At 35.3% G+C, this 20,664-nt stretch overlaps 1 protein-coding gene across 2 annotated transcripts; it reads left to right on the top strand.

Moving 5' to 3' along the window:
- Nucleotides 1-731: 731 nt before the first annotated feature.
- On the top strand, nt 732-20,660 carry ptbp1b (polypyrimidine tract binding protein 1b). Of its 2 annotated transcripts, XM_051122654.1 has the most exons (16): nt 732-823; nt 1,314-1,364; nt 2,613-2,643; nt 7,519-7,579; nt 7,661-7,833; nt 9,597-9,743; nt 10,279-10,434; nt 11,066-11,176; nt 11,542-11,719; nt 11,820-11,900; nt 12,005-12,150; nt 14,408-14,441; nt 15,248-15,340; nt 17,075-17,291; nt 17,377-17,454; nt 18,870-20,660. In XM_051122654.1, exons 1-16 carry the CDS (start codon nt 816-818, stop codon nt 19,000-19,002), a joined length of 1,698 nt encoding a protein of 565 aa, XP_050978611.1. In that variant the 5' UTR covers nt 732-815; the 3' UTR covers nt 19,003-20,660. The 2 variants fall into 2 exon arrangements, with proteins under 2 accessions (XP_050978611.1, XP_050978612.1); XM_051122655.1 differs by lacking the exon at nt 1,314-1,364 and having other exon boundaries at nt 765-823.
- The last annotated feature ends 4 nt before the right edge of the window (nt 20,661-20,664 follow it).

Here is a 20,664-nt window from a genome sequence, read left to right as displayed (position 1 = left end):
CAAGGAGATCACGGGGCCTTTGATGCCAGAGGCACTTAAATCTAACTGACAGCAATCCAACTAAATAAGGGTCTGATCAGGAGACTGTGTCTACAATGTGAAACAACAAAAAAAGGGCCAAAGGCCAGTTATTTTGTCTGAAAGGCACTAGATGAAGTTCATCCTTCATCACTGGTTTACTTTGTCCAGTATTGGAGAGGCTGAAACCTGCATGCATTTTCTTTACATAAGCACAAATCTGTCTTTTCGTGTGTGTTGTGGAAACATCAAGCCCCTAATCAGACATAATGGATCTCTGCTACCACTACAACCTGAAATATTCATGGAGCCAGTTATATTAGATTTCAGTTGGTTGTTGTTTTCTAAAAGCTAGTATCCATTGAGAACATCTTTTAGAGACTATTAACTATGAAAAAGTGTATTAGGTTAATATTGATATGTCGTAGATATAGTTATTTCATCAAGTAAAGTTAGTGTTTCACAAACAAAATAACATGTTAATCCACTGATTTGAACAAAAAACCCCGTTGCCTAAGAGACTAGTCCATTCTCCATTCTTCAAAGACGCAGAACAATACTAGGATGCGCGACACGCAATTTCTCCCTCCTCAACTGTAACCGCCCTTTGCTTTCAACTCGTCTTGTCCAATCACAATCCTCCTCGTGTCTCACACTCCCACAGCTTTCCCGGGCTGACCAATCACCGAGCTCATCGCTGAGACTCCGCTCAACGCACTCCGCCATTTTGTAGCGCTTTAAGAAAACTCAGCCAAGCAACAAAGTTGCGGATCAGAGCTGCTGTTCCTCGGTGTGCAATGGACGGGTAAGTGATGCTACGTTAATGTGAATGGAAAATAAGTTAGGCTTCCTAAGCGATAAGCATAGCACGAATTAAACCGTACGTTTGTCAACTATAATTCGTATTTTTTTGTTTGATTGGATAGCGCGAACGCGCTTCTCACAAAACCCGTAGTTTTGCCGTGCGTCAGGTTTCTGCCTGATGCTCGCGGTTTTGTTAGTCACATTTTGTTCATTTTCAAGTTTTATTAGTACATCAGCGTCCGTGTTTTGTAGCCTCACCAAGGCAGTTTTTCTGCAAAGAATAGGGAGTTTCCACCGAGGACTTGTTGCATGTGCAGTTATTAAAGTTTGAGCGGAAAGTAAAACAACATTATTTGAAACTTATAAATATAGGCAAACCAGCCCTAAAATTGGCGTACTTCTTTCTGACCAGAAAAGTATCGGTAAAGTGAGTGTAAGTAAATTGAATAGGTAGGTTGTGTGATGGCATTGACATCTTTTTCCCTGTGCAGCCGCCTAGAGACTGAATTGTATCCTATGGGATCAAGTTACGCAGAATTAGAGTAAGTCCATCTGAAATTTTACAGCTCAGAGATGTTGCTTTTTATTTTCTTTTACCCGCCCATAGTTTACATTTGATTTAGTTGTGAAATATTAAGGTAATTCGGTGCTTCGCTTACAAAAACCGCCGTGGTTGCCATAGTTTCCAGCAAAACACAGTAGTTACTTAGCCATGGTAATTTCTTGAATATGTGAAAATAATTCACATTGGTTTTGAAGCATTAGAGGCAATGTTTTTTGCAAAAATATGGATTGTACTGTAGTTAGTCTGGTAATTTTGGCTTACAAAATCACAAACCAATAGAAATAACGTTACGTAAATAAAAAAATAAATAAAGCTCATAGCGAATTTAGTTCAGCTTCCTGAGTTTGACACACAACGTTATCTCCTTTTATACACTAAACTTGTTTACGTTTTAAAGATTTAGACCTATTTGCGGAATAGCAACCTAGTTTTTAACAATTACTGTTGTAACTACTGTAACGTGGTGGAAACTGTGGTTACCATAGTAAATGGTTTTGCACGTCCATCAGTGATTCTGAACCAGACAGACACACTGGATGGATGTGCACCATGTAAGATGATATGCAGAAACTAAAACCACACCCCAGGTATTGTGAAAAAATGACCCTGGTCAATAGGGCCTGGTCACCTATTTGCATGAAGGTTTTCCCTCTTGGGGAAAATGTATCGGGACTTTGTTTTGGCACAGTCGGGTTCTTTCTCTATCCATTGTTTCAAACATGAAAGCTTTCATGCTGCGCCGTGTTGATATGAGGGCTTGTCGAAGACCCGAGCCAGAGGAGAGATATCGGTATTGCTTTTACTGGGAGTTCATGTGAAACAGGATGTGGGGGTTAATCTTCAACCATAGACTGACCCAAAATACCACTCATATTTCTTGCTCTAAGGGAGATCTGTGGGAAGGAGCTAGATTTTGCAGTCTAGTCACAATCTGCTTATTCCTTTAATGGGAAAAACATCCAACCAACATGAGCCAAATAAAATATTAGACTCATTAGCCCCACTTAAATATGAACCATGGTTAATATTTAGGTTGAGGATATTAATTTCACATTTTAATTTAGAAAAATGGGCTGGATTATATTTGCATGCAACCTTTTGTTTCACTGGGACTATTTTGAACAAATGCATGGGGGCTGAATAGTTCTGTTTTATCTTTTCAATTTGCACTTTGTTTCTGTTTTCCTGCTCTGATTTTTTTTTTTTTCCCCGTTTTCTTTTACAGCGTCGTTCACGATATTGCAGTTGGTACAAAGGTAAGAATCTTATTTCTAGTCACTACGACTACATGTGCTATACAGCTTGGGTTGGTTGAATAAGAGCAGATTGTTTTGCTTATCCTCTTTAACCGTTTGTGTGCCAGGACTCTCTGTTGTGAGAATTCGCATGGCCTTTGTGACTTCCACACCTTGTGCTTCATGATTCATCCTGGAAACACCAGGGTGAATCATTTATAGGGAATCAAAGATGTGTTAAAACAAGCACACATGCCACAGTGCGCTTTCTCAACTTTTTATGAACTCCCAAGTTATTTAACTTTTTAAAAACAAATTCTGCTTCATAAAACACCAAAATATTTGGTGGTTGTGAAACGCATAGTTAAGAAATCCCCAATTTGCTGCCTGGATCAGCCTTCACGAGGCCACAACATGAACACTCCCGCTCATTCCCTCATTAAAGATTATTTCCTGTGGTATGTGGCTAGTGAGGAGGGACCCACAGGATGTGGAACAAAAGGCTGATTCATGAGGTTCATTTAGTTTAGTTGCTTACATGCTTCAGGTCATACACTAACTTATGTAGCATGAAACCTACAGGCACTGCATTTATCTGAGGATTACCATGGTAAAGGGACTGGCACTGTTTTAAGTTGATTGCTAATTGAAAAAGTTGGTTCTGAGATTGATTAAATTTGAAATATCTGTAAGGTTAATTTTTCTTCATTATGTCTCAGGTTCAGATCAATTAAAGGATAAAGACGGTGCGAAAAGTCATTCAGAAGCCATTTTACTTCTGTAATGTGACATTGAGAATTGATTAGATTATGAAACAGACAAGAATTGAGCTTGAGTGAATGCAAGTTTGCTAAAACAAAATCTCTTAAATAGCTGTTTGGCTATTGGTTAACATTATTGCGGCCTAAGTGATGTCATCAGAAAAGGAAAGTCGTTTTAGAGAGTGTTGCATTTGCAAATACATTTTTTTTTCGCTTCCTGTCAAGCTGCTGTCCTGTCATAATAAGGGCAGAAATGCCACAAAATAAATGTTAAAAAAAAGAAAAACTGTAATACAATGTGCCCGTGTCTGAGTGAAATCAAATATACAAAAAATAATACAGGTTGAAACTTGATGTTTGTCTTGAACAATAGGCCCTGTTATTGGTTAATTTTATTTTGTAAAATCTTTATCCGATTTTCTGTACTTAAATTGCACTGAAAATTCATGCACAAGTAGATCAAAGGCATTGATTAAGAGTAGTGGATGTTTAGTTGTAATTTAATGTTCAGATGTTCTGGAAGAATAGATGACGGTGTTTGTGGACACAGGTGACAAGCATTTTATTGTTTCGGTGCCGTTTCTACCTAGACCTAATGATTGAGACATTCCTCAGAGATTGGTTTTGGCTGTTGATATGATGAGATGAATGCAGTCTATTCATCAAATGCAAATATGTTTGCCTCATCACTCAGCACACACATGTAGCTCTTGTGTTTGTTCAGCAGGGCTGATCAGAGGGAAGATGGCTGGGGGAGGTGCTAATGGGTCACATGGGGGTTCGCTTGATGCTATCAGTCTCTCTTTCTTGTTCTCTGTATCTCGTAAAGAATGCAAGTCGAAAGCTTGTCGGTTGCAGGTGCTGATTACAGCAACCCGACAATTCACAATAGTCTTTTAACTGAAACTACTGTAGATTGTCAGCTTGTTGAATGCAGTGTAAATAAGCCAAACATGAAATCAAAATGATTAGTGCATGTTATACTATTTTAAAATCTTTCATCAAAATGTAAATGCAACATTTTTAAAACGACTTTCCTCGTCTGATGACATCACCAATGCAGTAATGTTAAAGGGACAGTTCACCCAAAAATGAAAATTACCCTATGATTTACTCACCCTCAAGCCATCCTAGGTGTATGTGACTTTATTCTTTCAGATGAATGCAATCAGAGTTATATTAAAAAATGTCCTGGCATTTCCCAGCTTTATAATGGCAGTAAATGGGTGTTGATTTTTACCTGAAGACCAATAAAGTGCACCCATCCATCATAAAAATACTTCACACGGCTCCAGGGGGTTACTAAAGGCCTTCTGAAGTGATTTGATGCGTTTGTATAAGAAAAATATTCATAACTTTAACTTTATAAACCATAATCTGCTATCTGTCATACACATTTTCATGAGAGAATGGCGTTCCAGCAGATGATGTAGGATGTAGGCAAACAAGGTGATGAACACCGGTCAAGTAGAAAACCAGGGTTTGGAAAGAAATATGTTGGAGGACTTCGATATAAGCCAAGAGGAAACTGGTTTTCCTTTGCTTTAAGCAAAACTTGGTTTTTGCGAGACTAGCGTATTCTCCATATGCATACCATGTTTTAAATATGGATATTTTTCTTACACAAACGCATCGGTTCTGTTCAAAAGGACCTCAAAATCTCAACAGCCATTCACTGCCTTTATAAAACTTAATATATATATATATATATATATATATATTTAATATAACTCCATTTGTATTCGTCTGAAATACGGAAGTCATATACACCTAGGCTGAGGCATGAGGGTGAGTAAATCATTGGGTAATTTTCATTTTTGGGTGAGCTAACCAACAGCCAGACAGCTATTGGGAAGGTTTAGTTTTAACAAACTAGCATTCAATCAAGCTCAATTCTTGTCTGTTTCACAATCCAATAAGTCCCCTTGAAAAAAAAACAAGCCCTATCCTGCACCATTTCACATTAAATATCCTATTTTATTCAAATGTTACGAATGTAAAATTAGTTTTAAATGGAGTTTGGTTTTGTTTTCAACCTTTACCTGATCTGAACCTGTTTCAGTCCAATTTCAAAACAACTTTTTTGGTTGTATTTGTATTGTAGGGTGGACAAACAGATATTTATGACTCAAACAGTGTAGTGATGCGGATATATATAGAGTCTCCACAGGGACAATTACTGCTTCGTGCTTGCTATTATTATGTAAAACTGAGGTCTGGAGCTGTGCTCATAACCTGTATGGTTAGTGTGGTAAATGGCTCAAGTTTGAACAGTAATTGTAGGTGAAAGGCACACCTGGGCGTATGGAGATAATGGGTCTTGTGTATTCAGTTCTGGGTTGGGTTTCAGTTACCTGCAGCGCAGGCACAAGGTCTCCATGGTGAGCGCATTACAATCGTAGCTGCTGTGGTAACGGCCCCGTTTTTTATGGTTTGTTGTGAATTGTCGCAGTCTTCGCCCCTCCCCGTCTTTCACACCTTTTAATCTGCTTAACCAAGTATCCCATCTTGCCACCCCCAACAAAAAGTTAACACATTGAATGTTTGTGTTTGTCATGCTCAGTTAACTATGTTAAATGCACAGAGATAATGCTGTCTGGCACTGTCTAGAAGCTTACCGCAGAAACCGTAAGACCTTCTTCATTCATCTTTAAAACTCAAATATTTTTAATTAAATACTTTTTCAAGATCCAGAAATGTAGTAAGGACATCAATAAAAATAGTCCATGTGACATCAGTGGTTCAACCTTAATGTTATGTAGATACGAGAAACTTTTTGTGTGCAAAAAGAAAACAAAAATGACGACTTTACTCAATTTCATCTCTTCCGTGTCAGTCTTCGATGCGCCTTCACGAGAGAGATAATCATTTAAGTGTGGACAAATTACCGTGAGCACTTTAACTGTTGTTATCGCATTATTGCTATAAACATTGCAGGCTTATTGTCAATTCGTTGGCAGTTTAGGGTAACAGGCGACTGAGTAGAGCTGTAAACAAGGTTTCTGGGTTCTACGCTAAAGTGAAGCTTGTTTTGCAGTAACCCTTTAAACGTTTGTTTCTTAGGTTCGTGTGCTGTACCAGATGCCTGTTGTGTAGCCACCCCCCCTCTGGTTTACATGTGGTTCTCATTGAGTCGCTTGACTGTGGAATTTTAATATGTGGCGGGCAGGATTGTGTGGTTGCATGGAGTTTCTGCTGAATACACTTAATTCACTCTTGCTTTAGTCATACGCCGTGACTGGACGACCTTAATTCAGCCATCTTCTGTTATTTGTCTGTGCTCAGAAAGTGGATAATCAAAAAAAAAAACATTTGCTTTCGATTGTTCAAATTAAATGGGATAAAGATGCATTTGCTGAACTGTGATTTGTTACTTTTGTTAATCACAAGTCAGACTTGAAGGCAGTGATTCACCCAAAAATGATTATTCTGTCATTATTTACTCACCCTCAGGTTGTTCGAAACCTGTATGAGTTTGTTTTTTTTCTGCTGAACACAAGATTTTCGAAGAATGTGGGTAACCAAATTGTTTCTGGTTTAATGGGGGCCTTCAAAATATCTGTTTTTATGATCACCAGAAGAACCTCATACAGGTTTAGAACAACATGAGTAAATAAAGACAGAATTTCATTTTTAAAATGGTGTGTTTGATACCATGTGCTGAGGTTTTGGTTTTTCTCATGTTCCACCCTTTCTTAAACAAAGGAAAGTGTGAAAGAGCAAACGTAAGATTCAGTCTGGACGCTCATTCCTCCCGGCTGACGACCCGGAAATGTAAAACCGCCCCTCTCCCCATCGTCTGCTGAGATCTTGCTTCATAGGTTTCTGGTGGGGGATGTCTTGTGGTTGATCTCTGACCTCACCCGCCCTTAAGGCTGAGGAAAACTGAATGTAACATTGTCCATTTCCTGCGTTCAGATTTTTCTGATGTAAACTTCTCCTTATTTGGGCATCTCACCATCATTCTTTCCTTGACTACTTGTTGTTGGCATTTAAGCTAAAGGTTGGATTAGTCTATCATAGTTTTTTCCTCCTTACTTCAAGTGTCCTGTTTGTAGGTTTGTAAACCTCAGACTGTCTAAACCTCATTAAAATGACATGTTATTGGACACTGTTTGACCTGGAGCTTTTCCAGAGAGGATCTGACGAGCTGTTCTCCTGTGTTTCCAGCGGGCCCTATATCATGAGCTCAGCAGGTTGGCTCTATTTGCTGTTTACTCATAATTAATTTTTTAGTTTTGTCCAAGCAACCGTCCTGATCATTTGCTTTCCGACAGCTAACGGCAACGACAGCAAGAAGTTCAAAGGCGACATCAGAAGTCCCAGTGCCCCGTCCAGAGTTATACATGTCCGCAAGCTGCCTAACGACATTAATGAAGCGGAGGTCATCTCTCTCGGCCTTCCCTTTGGCAAAGTCACCAATCTGCTCATGCTAAAGGGAAAGAACCAGGTATCAGTCCTTCTCCATTTGTGTCACTCATAGCATTAGCTTGGAATAAGTGACAAGGTTGACTTTCCCTAGCTGTCCACCAAAAACGTTTGGGTTTTTCATATATGAATTAAAGAAGCTGTACATAAACTGGAAAATATTAACACAGTCCCAAATATTTGCATGCTTAGAAATTGTTTTTGTATTGAGTAATAAGTGTTTATAGGGCCCTACGATTTCCGGAATCCAGACATAAAAATGGAATTTACTGTATAATGTGGAATGTCACATAACTTGCCATCGTCATATCATATACAAACAGAAACTTAAACTTGAAAACTGTGACAGATGACTGTTAATAAATTTATTAACACATTATTTTCAAAGAATATTTACCAGAAAAAAAAATTGCCAGAATGTATTTATCAGAAAGATGTAAACACAAAACTCGTTTCTGAAAAAAGAAAAAATGTCAGCGCACTAACCACGGGAACCACGGTGGCGACAGAGATGCTTTTGATTATTACAATTTAATGAAACCATTAAAATGGAATCCAGAAAACTAATGGAAAACAGAATTTGGTAAACATAAAACTGAATATGACATAAAAAAAGACATTTCATAGGGCCCTAAGAATTTATTTTTTGTTAAACTTTTAATAAATTGCTGTTAAATTGTGTAAGTTTCATGACTTCAATTAATTAGACATGCTTTCTGATTTTAAAAAAATAATTTAACCATTAAAACGGAGTCTAGAAAAATAAAAACAGGAAGAAAAAAGGAATCCAGAAAAATGTAAAACAGAAAAAATGAATTTGGGAAAATATAAAACTGATTTTGTAGACCCCTATGTTTATGTCAGATTGTAATATTTCCTTGGTTGGTTTATTAAGAATGTGTTGTACCATAACACATTAGGGTTGTTATAGTTAACTAAAACTAAAACCATGACAACATTTGTTACTTGAAATAAAATAAATAGTAACTGAACTAAACTTTTAAAAAGTTCAGCTTATTTTAACACCTTCCCAAGAAACAATTTGTAATTTAGTTGTTTAACTTGAATCAAAATAATTGAAACTGAAACAAAAATAATTAAAACTGTACAGACATAATTAACTAATAAATTAACTAATAAAATGACAAACTTCAAAAAAGAAAAATGTAATATAAAATAAACTAATTCAAACTATTAATAAAAACTATAATATATCATTAAGACTAAAATAACTAACAAAATTATATAAAATTATATTATAAAAAATGAATACTTCAATTCAGTAATGGTACATTACACTGATCAACAGTGACAGTGAAGACATTTATAGTGTTAGAAAAATTTATATTTCAAATTTAATCCTGTTCTTTTTTGGAAAACCTGAATAGAAATGTATTTACATAAGCATTACAGCTGTTTTTAAAGTTCATAATGATACATGTTTCTTTAGCAGCAAATCAGCATGTTAGCATGATTTCTGGATGATGCGACACTGAAGACAGGAGTATTAACGCTGAAAATTCAGCTTTGCGTCACATAAATATGTATTTAAAAATATTTAAATAATATTAATTATAAAATTATATTACTGTCTTTTTTTAAAACTAGATTTTTGACCAAATAGATGCAGCGTTGATGTAAAAGAGATGTAAAAAAACAAAAAAACATTTAAATAGAGGTAGTGTCTGTAAAACTGAGCTCGTTTAGGTAGAAGCTTTTGTTTTGTGCTTGCGTGGAGCATTTTCCAGACTTGAGGCAAATTGCACGATCTGCATTTTTGCGCAGGCTTTCTTGGAAATGAATTCTGAAGAAGCAGCCCAGACGATGGTCACTTACTACTCCTCCGTAACGCCCGTCATCAGAAATCATCCCATCTTCATGCAGTACTCAAACCACAAAGAGCTGAAAACAGACAACTCACCAAACCAAGTGGTATGTGCTTTGAATTCTCTGAGTCCATCCCCTGCCAGCACACGCACCACACGCGGGTCTTTATGAGGCTTCATTCCATATTTCTGACATAGTGATTCATTTGTAAATGTTTTCATATAAATAAAGACGGCAGAAATTTATAAGGTGGAGTTATTTGCAGCAGCTGTGCGCAGGATGATTGATACGAGCTCTCTTCTGCGCATCGTGTTTTTGTTGCCTCATTTTCCACACTGCCCGTTTTCCTTTTCTAAACACAGTTTATATGCCACTAAAGGCCTTTAGCGGTGAATTCCACAGCTGCAGCCCATCAGCGCTCATTTGGAGAGTTGCTTAATTTGCTTTGCTTAGTAAACACAGAAATGTAGCTTACAGTGTTTACGCCATACTTGATTTTGTTCAAAATAAACCCTCTACAAATTTCACTCATGCATTTTCAGACATTAAAAGGTGCATATGGATGCGTAGGTGTAAAAGCAATGAAATGGAATAGGATAAAAAAGCTAATTTAAATCTGTGTCATTTTTGGTGTCTACAGAGGGCACAGGCAGCACTGCAGGCGGTGAATGCTGTCCAGACTGGTAGCATGACTCTAGGTGCCGTTGACCCGTCCGGTATGACTGGCCCCAGCCCTGTCCTAAGGGTCATCGTTGAAAACCTCTTCTACCCTGTGACCCTAGATGTCCTGCACCAGGTATACACTTCCGCTAGTTCCTTTCTCACTAAAGAGATAGAAAAATAGAAATTGTCATTTTGCTCACCATTATGTTGTTCCAAAGCCATAAGACTTTGGTTAATCTTTGCCAAATTTTGGTAACAATTTTACAAGGCTTAGCTAATGCATTAAAACTTTTACAGTGCTTAATAGTGCTAATAACATTAATAAAACCTGATGTTTCTGTCCTTAAAATATCAAAAAAGTTCAGTTGTCATAAAACTTTACTAATTATCCTAATGATTTTTGGCATGAAAGAAAAAATCAATAACTTTAACCCATACCATGTATTGTTGGCTATTGCTACAAATATACCTGTGCAACTTACGACTTACGGTTTTGTGGTTCAGGGTCACATATATAGTGAACACAGATGTTTTATAAACATTTTGGATCTTTTTACTTATCTTGACTTTCAGTGGAAGGACAGAAACCTCACAGGTTTTATTAAAATATCTTAATTTGTGTTTTGAAGATTACCCTATGTCTTATGTGTTTACAATTACGTAAAGGTAAGTAAATGATGACAGAATTTTCGTTTGTGTGAACTGTTATTAAGTGTTGCCAGTTAAGGTTGTTCGATACTAACATATATTTGGTTCCTCACCAGATCTTCTCCAAGTTTGGCACAGTGCTGAAAGTGATCACTTTCACAAAAAACAACCAGTTTCAAGCTCTTCTACAGTTTGCTGATGGCCTGACGGCACAACATGCCAAGCTGGTGAGTAGCGCCATCTGTCATCCATGATCAGTAATGACAGTTATTAAAACTTCATTTTAGACTTTTTCCATCACAGAGCATGTGTACTTGATTGCCAGGTTGAGAAGATTTAGTAAACCACTGTGCAGAAAATGTATTAAGTTATGAAAAAAAAAAAACTCTGATTGGAGGATTTAAATTCCTGAAATCTGGCAACCCACAATCATGAAAGCCTGTTACCAATGACAAATTAAAATGACACGCCTTCAGGATAAACAACCAGCGGGCAAATTATGCTTAGTAAATTGAGCGAAATCGAAATCATGATTGTTAGCACTACAGAAATAAATGTGGCACAGTTTGTACTGAAGTCTCCTTTTTCTCAGGCTCTAGATGGACAGAACATCTACAATGGCTGCTGTACATTGCGCATCAGCTTTTCCAAACTTACCAGCTTAAATGTCAAATATAATAACGACAAGAGCCGTGACTACACTCGCCCGGACCTGCCCACTGGGGACAGCCAACCCACTATTGAACATCACGCTGTGGCTGCTGCTTTTGGTACAAACTGGTGTTAAATTACACCCAGCACACTCTTTTCTTAATTATAGTACCATTTTTGCCTTTTTTTAGACTTTCTAAACATCCTGGTATTTTGCAGCTACTCCCGGGATCATCTCTGCCTCCCCGTATGCAGGAGCACATGCCTTCCCTCCAGCTTTTGCTATCCAGCAGGCTGCAGGTATGACGGCACACCGCTCAAGATTAGCGCGTTGTGTATTTCTTATTTGTCGAAATTCGTTTGTCTTGTGATGTTTAGCGTAAATGTGACTCCATTTTGAATAGGGTTGACAATACCTGGTGTTCCCGGAGCCCTTGCCTCCCTGGCAATTCCTGGGGCAGCGGCAGCCGCCGCGGCTGCGAGCAGACTGGGTTTCCCTGCCCTCCCCGGCACCCACTGTGTCATGCTGGTCAGCAACCTGAACCCTGAGGTTAGCAGTTCTCAGTCTCTGATGGACCTAGAAGTGCTCAAGATGTCTATTTAAACATTAAGTCTGAGTAAGCTCAGGGATTGTTGGATGGCTGATGTTACTGTGCCATTATGATATTAAAGGGTTAATTCACCCAAAAACTCTTTCATTAATTACTCACCCTCATGTCGTTCCAAACCAGTAAGACCTTCGTTCATCTTTGGAACACAAATTAAGATATTCTTGATGAAATCCGAGATTTTTCAGATCCTGCATAGACAGCAACGCAATTGACACATTCAAGACCCAGAAAGGTCGTAAGGACATTAGTAAAATAGCCTGTGTGACATCAGTGGTTCAGCTGTAATTTTATAAAGCTGCAAGAATACTAGAAAACTAAAATAACGACTGAAGATGAACAAAGGTCTTACAGATTTAGAATGACATGAGAGTGAGTAATTTTTGGGTGAACTATCTTTTTAATTTTTTTTTTTTTTTCTTTTAAATTTAATTTTTAGAACCCATCAAATATGAAGTCACAATGACCCTTACAATTTTTTTTCTTTTATATATAATTTTATTGAGAATGAAAAGTATCAGTTGTATCAAACGTAAAGCCACAATGACAGAATTTCAGTACTTTATTTTCTGCACACTTTATTTATTTTTAATTTATTTTTGTAATTTTTAAAAAATATTATAATATAAAAAATAATTTAAATCAAAGCAGTGGCACCACAGCAAACACTAAATGGAACACTTTTAAAAAAAATAAAAAAAATAATTTATATTAAAACTTAGCAAAGGCACCACAACAAAAACTGTATATATGTTTATAATATAAAAATGTATTTACAATTTTAAAATGACAGTGGCACCACAACAAAATATTTGTGAAACTTCTTTTTAAATGAATTTTGTCGGTTTTGTAAAAATATTGGTAAATTTATGTAAAAATATTGGTCTAAAGAAGTTATAGTTATAATTTAATAACATGTAGTAGTATAAATATTAATCATTTAAATTAAAGCAATGGCATCACAGTTTTTTTTTTTTTTGAAAAAAATTATAATTTATATTGTAATGTAAAAATATATAATACTGTATATTATATTATTATAATATACAGTAGTCAACATTTGAAATGGCTCAAAACCTTTTATCATCAAACCAAAAAAATACCCATTCTTGTCTTAGGACAAATTTTTTTTAATCCACTTCACATGTTGACTACTATATATTAAAATGTAAACCATTGAAACTTATTTTCCAGTTTAACTGAATTAAATTAATGGTACAATTGATATAGTAAACTGGTGTTGTTGTTCCTGCAATACTGCTGCATGTTCCTTTAAATTTAGCGCATTTAGGATCAATTGCCGTGCAGTAATTAGTGTACGGGACACAAAAGCCCGTTGCTTAGAGTTTCCATTAACCAAAGCGCCGTCTTTTTATTCAAGTGCTCAAGTGTCCTCACCCTTTCTACAGTGCGTTGTCATTTCTTCCTCTAACATCCTCAGGTCTCGCATAAAACGATGCCATTCAGTTGAGCTTCATTCTTCTCGTTGCTTCCATTTGAATATGTTGCTGCTTTACTTCATATTTCACTCATCTCCTCCAAATATTACCACAGTAAAATAGAACATTTTGTGTGTTTTCTGTTGGTCTGTTTAGAAGATCTGTTGTATTTAGTTGTAAAAACAGACCATCGGAAAGTGCATTCACACATTGAAATGAGCAAAATTGTTTACCGCAGTAACTAATTGCTAAGAATTAGCTTGTTTTGCTGGTGAAGTTTCTTTGTTAACTTTAGCACTATATTTTGTATTTCTTTATGTATACTGACCTTGTTTTTTTTTACCTCCTTTTTTTTTCTCCTATTTCTCTCCCTCCCCGTTCCCCTCATCCCATTGCTCTTTTTTTGTTTTGGAAACCTCGTTCTCCTTTGCCATCTGGCTGCACGCACCATATGTCTCTCTACTCATCTGATCTGTACGAACAATTACACGATTCATCATGATCACACACATACACTCACACACAACATGACTTCAAACACACAAACATCTCTCTCTCTCTCTCTCTCTCTTGTATCCCCCCCACTCCCACCCCTCTCTCTCCGCTCCCAATCCATTAACCATCTTCATGATCCAACCATCGTTTTTCGCCATTTCCCGTGGAACTGCCTCGCTGCCTCGGATATGTTGAACCTCCACTCTGCCTCCGATCTTTACCTGTCTCTTCCTCCTCCGCTGCCCCCCTCTGCTGTCCTTTAAAGAGAGTTACGCCCCACTGCCTCTTTATTCTCTTCGGTATGTCATCCTTTAGCATCTTTTTTTGTCACTCGTTTGTTCTGTTCCCTTAATTTGATTTTGTTTCCTCACAAGGCATCTGTGAGGCCCGATTCTTTGAGTGCCTCGCTTGTTTTCTGCAGTATTTGGTGTGGTGAGATGAGACATGTCATGAAAAGCTGCAGCTTTCCCCGAACGGCAGCGCTTCCTTTGAACGCAGATGGAAGGCTGCAGCTTTTTAATGATGGAACAAAGCAAATTGGCGCCTTGTAAAATGTTGCATGCTTTGGAAAACTGTTTCTCTTTTACCTTTTTTAATTGCATGTCTTTGGAGAAAAGCTGTTTAAAATACTTGGTTAATAGTCAAGACTCCTACTGTTTTTTTTTTTTTTTTAAGTTCATTCTTTTGGGTTAAAAGCATTTTCATCCCCCTCAAAACTTTTTATCCTTCGATTCTAATTTCAATCGATCCGTTGAGTCTATTCCTCAGGACATTGAAAAACAAACTGCACTTTTCCCGAAGAGCTGCAGATCCACTTGGACTTTCTTCTCAACTAATTTTTTATTCTTAACTAAGACATTTTTCAGTCTTTTCTTAAAACAAGTTCTATTTCACTCAATTAAACCCCTGATAAAATTGCTAGACACCAGTTGTAATTTTATATACAGATTTTTTTAGTACCTTGAAAAGCATGTGATGGTGTGATGATATGGAGTATCTTGATTGTGAACTGAAGTTGTTTTATAGCTCAGGCTGGTTTTGATGAGGTGTGTGATCATAACATACTGTATATTTGATTCTGACATAATGATGTCTCTCTTTGTAGGTGTATATGGGGATGTACTGAGAGTAAAAATCATGTTCAACAAAAAGGAGAACGCTCTCATACAGATGTCTGATGGGACACAGGCTCAGCTGGGTAAACAGACTTGAAATTTTTACAAGTTGCTTGTAAAAGGAGCACAAATTGTATATATATATATATACCACCGTTTAAAGTCGGAATGTTTCGAGAATATAATGTTGAAATACTGCAAGAATAAAGTCGAAATGCTTTTAGAATTAATTTGTAGTAATTACAATATTAAAGTTATAACATTTGGAGAGTATATTCCCGCAACATGTCGCCTTTATTCGTGAAACATTTTGATTTTATTCATGTAATATTTTGGCTTTGTTCGCGTAACATTTCGACTTTATTCCTGCAACATTTTGACTTTATTCACGTAACATTTCGATTTTATTCATGAAACATTTCATCTTTATTCACGTAACATTTTGACTATATTCGTGTAACATTTCAACTTTATTCCTGCAACATTTAGATTTTATTCTCGCAACATTTCTACTTTATTCACGTAACATTTCGATTTTATTCATGTAACATTTCGACTTTATTTGTGTAACATTTTGTTTTTATTTGCGTAACATTTAGATTTTATTCTCAAAACATTTTGACTTTATTCGCGTAACATTTTGACTATATTCGTGTAACATTTCAACTTTATTCCTGCAACATTTAGATTTTATTCCCGCAACATTTCAACTTTATTCGAGTAACATTTAGACTATAGACTATATTCGTGTAACATATAAACTTTATTCCCGCAACATTTCTACTTTATTCACGTAACATTTCGATTTTATTCATGTAACATTTTGACTTTATTCACGTAACATTTTGACTTTGTGTAACATTTTGATTTTATTCCCGCAACATTTCTACTTTATTCGCATAACATTTCGACTTTATTCGTGTGACATTTCGACTTTATTTGTGTAACATTTTGTTTTTATTCGCGTAACATTTAGATTTTATTCTCGAAACATTTTGACTTTTTTCGTGCAACATTTTGACTTTATTTGCGTAACATTTTGACTATATTCGTGTAACATTTCAACTTTATTCCTGCAACATTTAGATTTTATTCCCGCAACATTTTGACTTTATTCACGTAACATTTTGACTTTATTCGTGTAACATTTTGATTTTATTCCCCCAACATTTCTACTTTATTCGCATAACATTTCGACTTTATTCGTGTAACATTTCAATTTTATTCGTGAAACATTTCGACTTTATTCACATAACATTTCGACTTTATTCGCGTAACATTTTGGCTCTATTCTCTAAACATTTTGACTTTTCTCGTAGTATTTCGACTTGAAAGTCATAATATTTCGAGAATAATCTCATAATATTAGATTTTTTAACGTGGCACTAAAACCCTGTCGTAGAAATCATTCTAATTATTAACATTTATTTATTAATAATGTTGAAAATCTTGTGCTGCTTACAAAAAAAACAGCATTCATTTTTATCTGTATATTTAATAATGACATAAACTTTTGATCCATTTAGTGCATCCTTGCTCAACAAAAGTATTATTTTCTTTCAAAAAAATGTCACTGACCCCAGTCAACATGGTAATAACTAATAGGAAGCATTCTGTTGTCTGTAATAATTGCATATCACCATGATGATTCACAATAAATAAACAAAGGATATCAAAAAAAGATCCCAAATTTTTTTTCACAGTATGCTGATTGACATCACGAGGAACTAGCATGCATATGAATGATGCATACTTTTTATCATGTCATTTTGTTTTGTATTTCATTATTTATTTATAGCTATACTTTTCTATTTCAGCAATGAGCCATCTAAATGGGCAGAAGTTGTACGGCAGGCCCCTGCGCATCACACTGTCCAAACACACGACTGTCCAGATGCCACGGGAGGGACACGAGGATCAGGGTCTCACCAAAGACTACAGCAGCTCCCCTCTCCATCGCTTCAAGAAGCCAGGCTCCAAAAACTACTCCAACATCTTTCCTCCTTCATCGACCCTGCACCTGTCTAACATCCCGTGAGTTTATACACATCAACTTCTTGTTTTATATGAAGTTGAAAACCCAGATCTCACCTGTAACTTTGTTTTTGCTCTGTTTTAGACCCGCAGTTGTTGAAGATGACCTCAAGATGCTCTTTGCTAGCAATGGTGCTCTGGTCAAGAACTTCAAGTTCTTTCAGTAAGTGTGTGACATTTATGTAGTATAGGATAGTTTTAAGTTATTGATGTTGGTAGTGGAACCACAGCCAATAACTGATAATGTCTCTTTATTCTGATAATGATCCAATTTTTTTTTTTTTTTTTTCCCACACAACACACACTTATATTTGTGCACATTTTGCTTCTAACATTCAACAAATGTATATATATTTTACGATTTGCTTTAATTTTGTGTTTAACAAAGTAAAATCTATACTACTTTGTTCAAACAAAATTGTTTATTAATTTTTGTATTGTATATATTTATTTCTGTATTATATGTATTATTTTTTAAATAATAATTTATTATTGGTTATTTAGCATTTTTTAACAACAACAACAATAATAATAATAATAATACTAATAATAATAATGTTAAATACTACTATTAAATGCTAAATAAATAATAATAAATTATTTTAAAAAATAATAAATATAATACAGAAATATTTATTTACTGTTATCAGTAGTTTCTATATCTAATTTTTTTTTTTTAATATAATTTATTAACATTAATGGTTAATTATTATAGTTATGGTGATGATGATGATGATGATGATGATGATAATAATAATAATAGTTTATTCAATATTGTTTTTGGGCAAAATTTCTATATCTAATTCACTTACAAATTTATTATTGGTGATCTATCATATATATAATAATAATAATAATAATATATTATTTAATACATTTGTTGCTATTATTATTTAATATTGGGCAGAATTTATATATCCAGTTAATTTTTTAAGAATGTATTATTGGTTATTTATTATAATAATAATAATAATAATAATAATGTATTATTATTTAATGTATTGTTATTAGGCAAAATGTGTATGTCAAATTAATTTTGTATCAATTTATTATTGGTATTTTATCATGTAGTAATAATAATAATAACAACAACAACAAAAAACAACATGTTTATGAAGTATTATCTAATTCACTTTAAGAATTAATGTATTTTTGGCTATTTATCATATAATGATAATAATAAAAATAATTTAATATTATTTAATATATTGTTATTGGGCAAAATCTGATTTATTTCTATGTAAAAATGTAGAATTTCTGGACATCTTAGGCTGTGCCATTTTTGGCTTTTTTTATTGTTAGAATACTTTTTTATAAATTTTTAAACGGAACACTTAATTTGTCAACAAATTAAGTAGTTAAAAGTCAGATCACCTATATGCGCAGTCTACATTCTAAGCTTTTTTTAAAATGATTTAGTTTATTTTTTTATCATTAGTTTAATTTGCTGAATTAATTTGAATTAGTTTTTGCAATGCAATTTTTGGTCACACCAGTTGATTATTGATTATCGTCAGCACATAAATTCTGTATCATTGTATCCACATAAAAAATACTAACAAATTCATCAACTTTCAGGAAGGATCGCAAGATGGCTCTGATTCAGATGGGTTCGGTGGAGGAAGCGATCGAGTCCCTTATCCAGTTCCACAACCATGATCTCGGAGAAAACCACCATCTTAGGGTTTCCTTCTCAAAGTCCATCATTTGAGAGAAATACAGTATAGAAAGGGCTGGAGTGGCCAGTCATTTTAAACCTTAACGAGTCTTAATCACAAAGCTCACTTCCATCATTCCGTAATTTTATTTAAGAGGCATTTTTAGTGGATATTTACATATATATATTTTTTCAAGGTTTTAGAACAGCTGTATTATTAATGAGAGAAGTTCATTAACCGTATGCATCACTCCATCTGTCACATTCTGCCTATTTAAGGCTTGTAAAAATGATTTCTGTAGAAGCAGAGATGAACCACTACAGGCCTTTGATTCCATTTGTACCATTTGTGCCTTACTGCTTCAGCACCTCAGTCAAACATCTGCAACTAAACTGTAGTTTACAGTCCATTTTGTGCCCTCAGGGCCAAGCACTCCTATGAGACATGGGTAATTTCATTAGGCCGATGGTACAGGCCTAAAACTCTGCGCCTCTGTGTTACGTATCATATCCTGTAGCTTTAGCATTTATACTGTATCTTTAGACATAGAATGTTTACAGGCATTTTCCTCCTTTTAAATTTATGCAATCGTTTGTGTATAAATCTAATAGTGTTGTCTAGATTTGTATTGTTTTTATACTGTGGGCCATTGCATGTTGGCTGTGGTCAGCGGACCGGTAACCGCTGTCCGTTTATTGTTTGTCCTGTAGGTGTTTAGCGTCGGGCTTTATGTTATTGTGTGATATAGTAGATTATTTAAGCTATTCTACTTAATTGCCCCATGTATTTTATGTATTCCTGTACCTGTGTGTACACTACAGCTTGATACCAAAGCCTTTCCTCCACGTACCCTCGTAAGGGACATCCTGACACCTTTTAGCCTCACGACAAACGACAAAATGCATGTCCGCTTCTCTGTAGAGACGAGTGTGATGGAAACAGCCGCCAGATATATCAGACACGATGGCATTTAGTGACCTCTGTAAAATAAGTCAGGCCATTATTCTCCTCAAGAAACATTTGTTTTTGAAATCTGACAAGTGCCTTTTTAAAAAAAAAAAAAAAAAGTCTATCCTTGTGACACTCAGCTGCATTAGCTTTCAAAAGTTTTATAAAAGGCTGTATGATGGCCTAAATTTGGCACTCAGACCACATGATATACCGAAAATCAGATCTTTCTTGCTTGTATTATATTCCTGACAATGTTTTATAGTGATTCAAGTTACTTTACTATTTTTAATTTTACATTAGGTTTTGTGTTTGATGTTCTTTTCCCTTTACATGTTTTACTATTTGTGTGGGACCAATCTAAAAAACAGGTGGCGCTTTAAAGAAATCCAAATGCTCCTTGGATATATAAAAAAAATCATATTTGATTCTTTACAGTGGCTGGATAAAACCTGATTATGCATCCTTGCACATTAAAAAAAACCCTCAATATACAACATCTGCCTTAGATTATAAAGTGCTTTTTCTTATAGTGGACAGATGAGGTGTAAATACTATTTTTGTATCACAATGTTAAAAGTTATGGGTTTTTATATCCGTTGAAACATGTATATTTTGATTACAACTATGGACCATCATCATGCAAAATTAAGTTCGATTTAAAATGGTTACAATCAGGATTACACTGTTTTCAGTCTTTATCTTGTTCTTCATGGCATTCCTAGTTGTACTTTTTGCCTTCAATAAATATTTGTTTACTCAAGTCT

Source organism: Labeo rohita, chromosome 11 (assembly GCF_022985175.1).
Source record: "Labeo rohita strain BAU-BD-2019 chromosome 11, IGBB_LRoh.1.0, whole genome shotgun sequence".
In the NCBI taxonomy this organism is placed as follows: Eukaryota; Metazoa; Chordata; class Actinopteri; order Cypriniformes; family Cyprinidae; genus Labeo; species Labeo rohita.
This window is presented reverse-complemented; position numbering and strand designations above follow the sequence as displayed.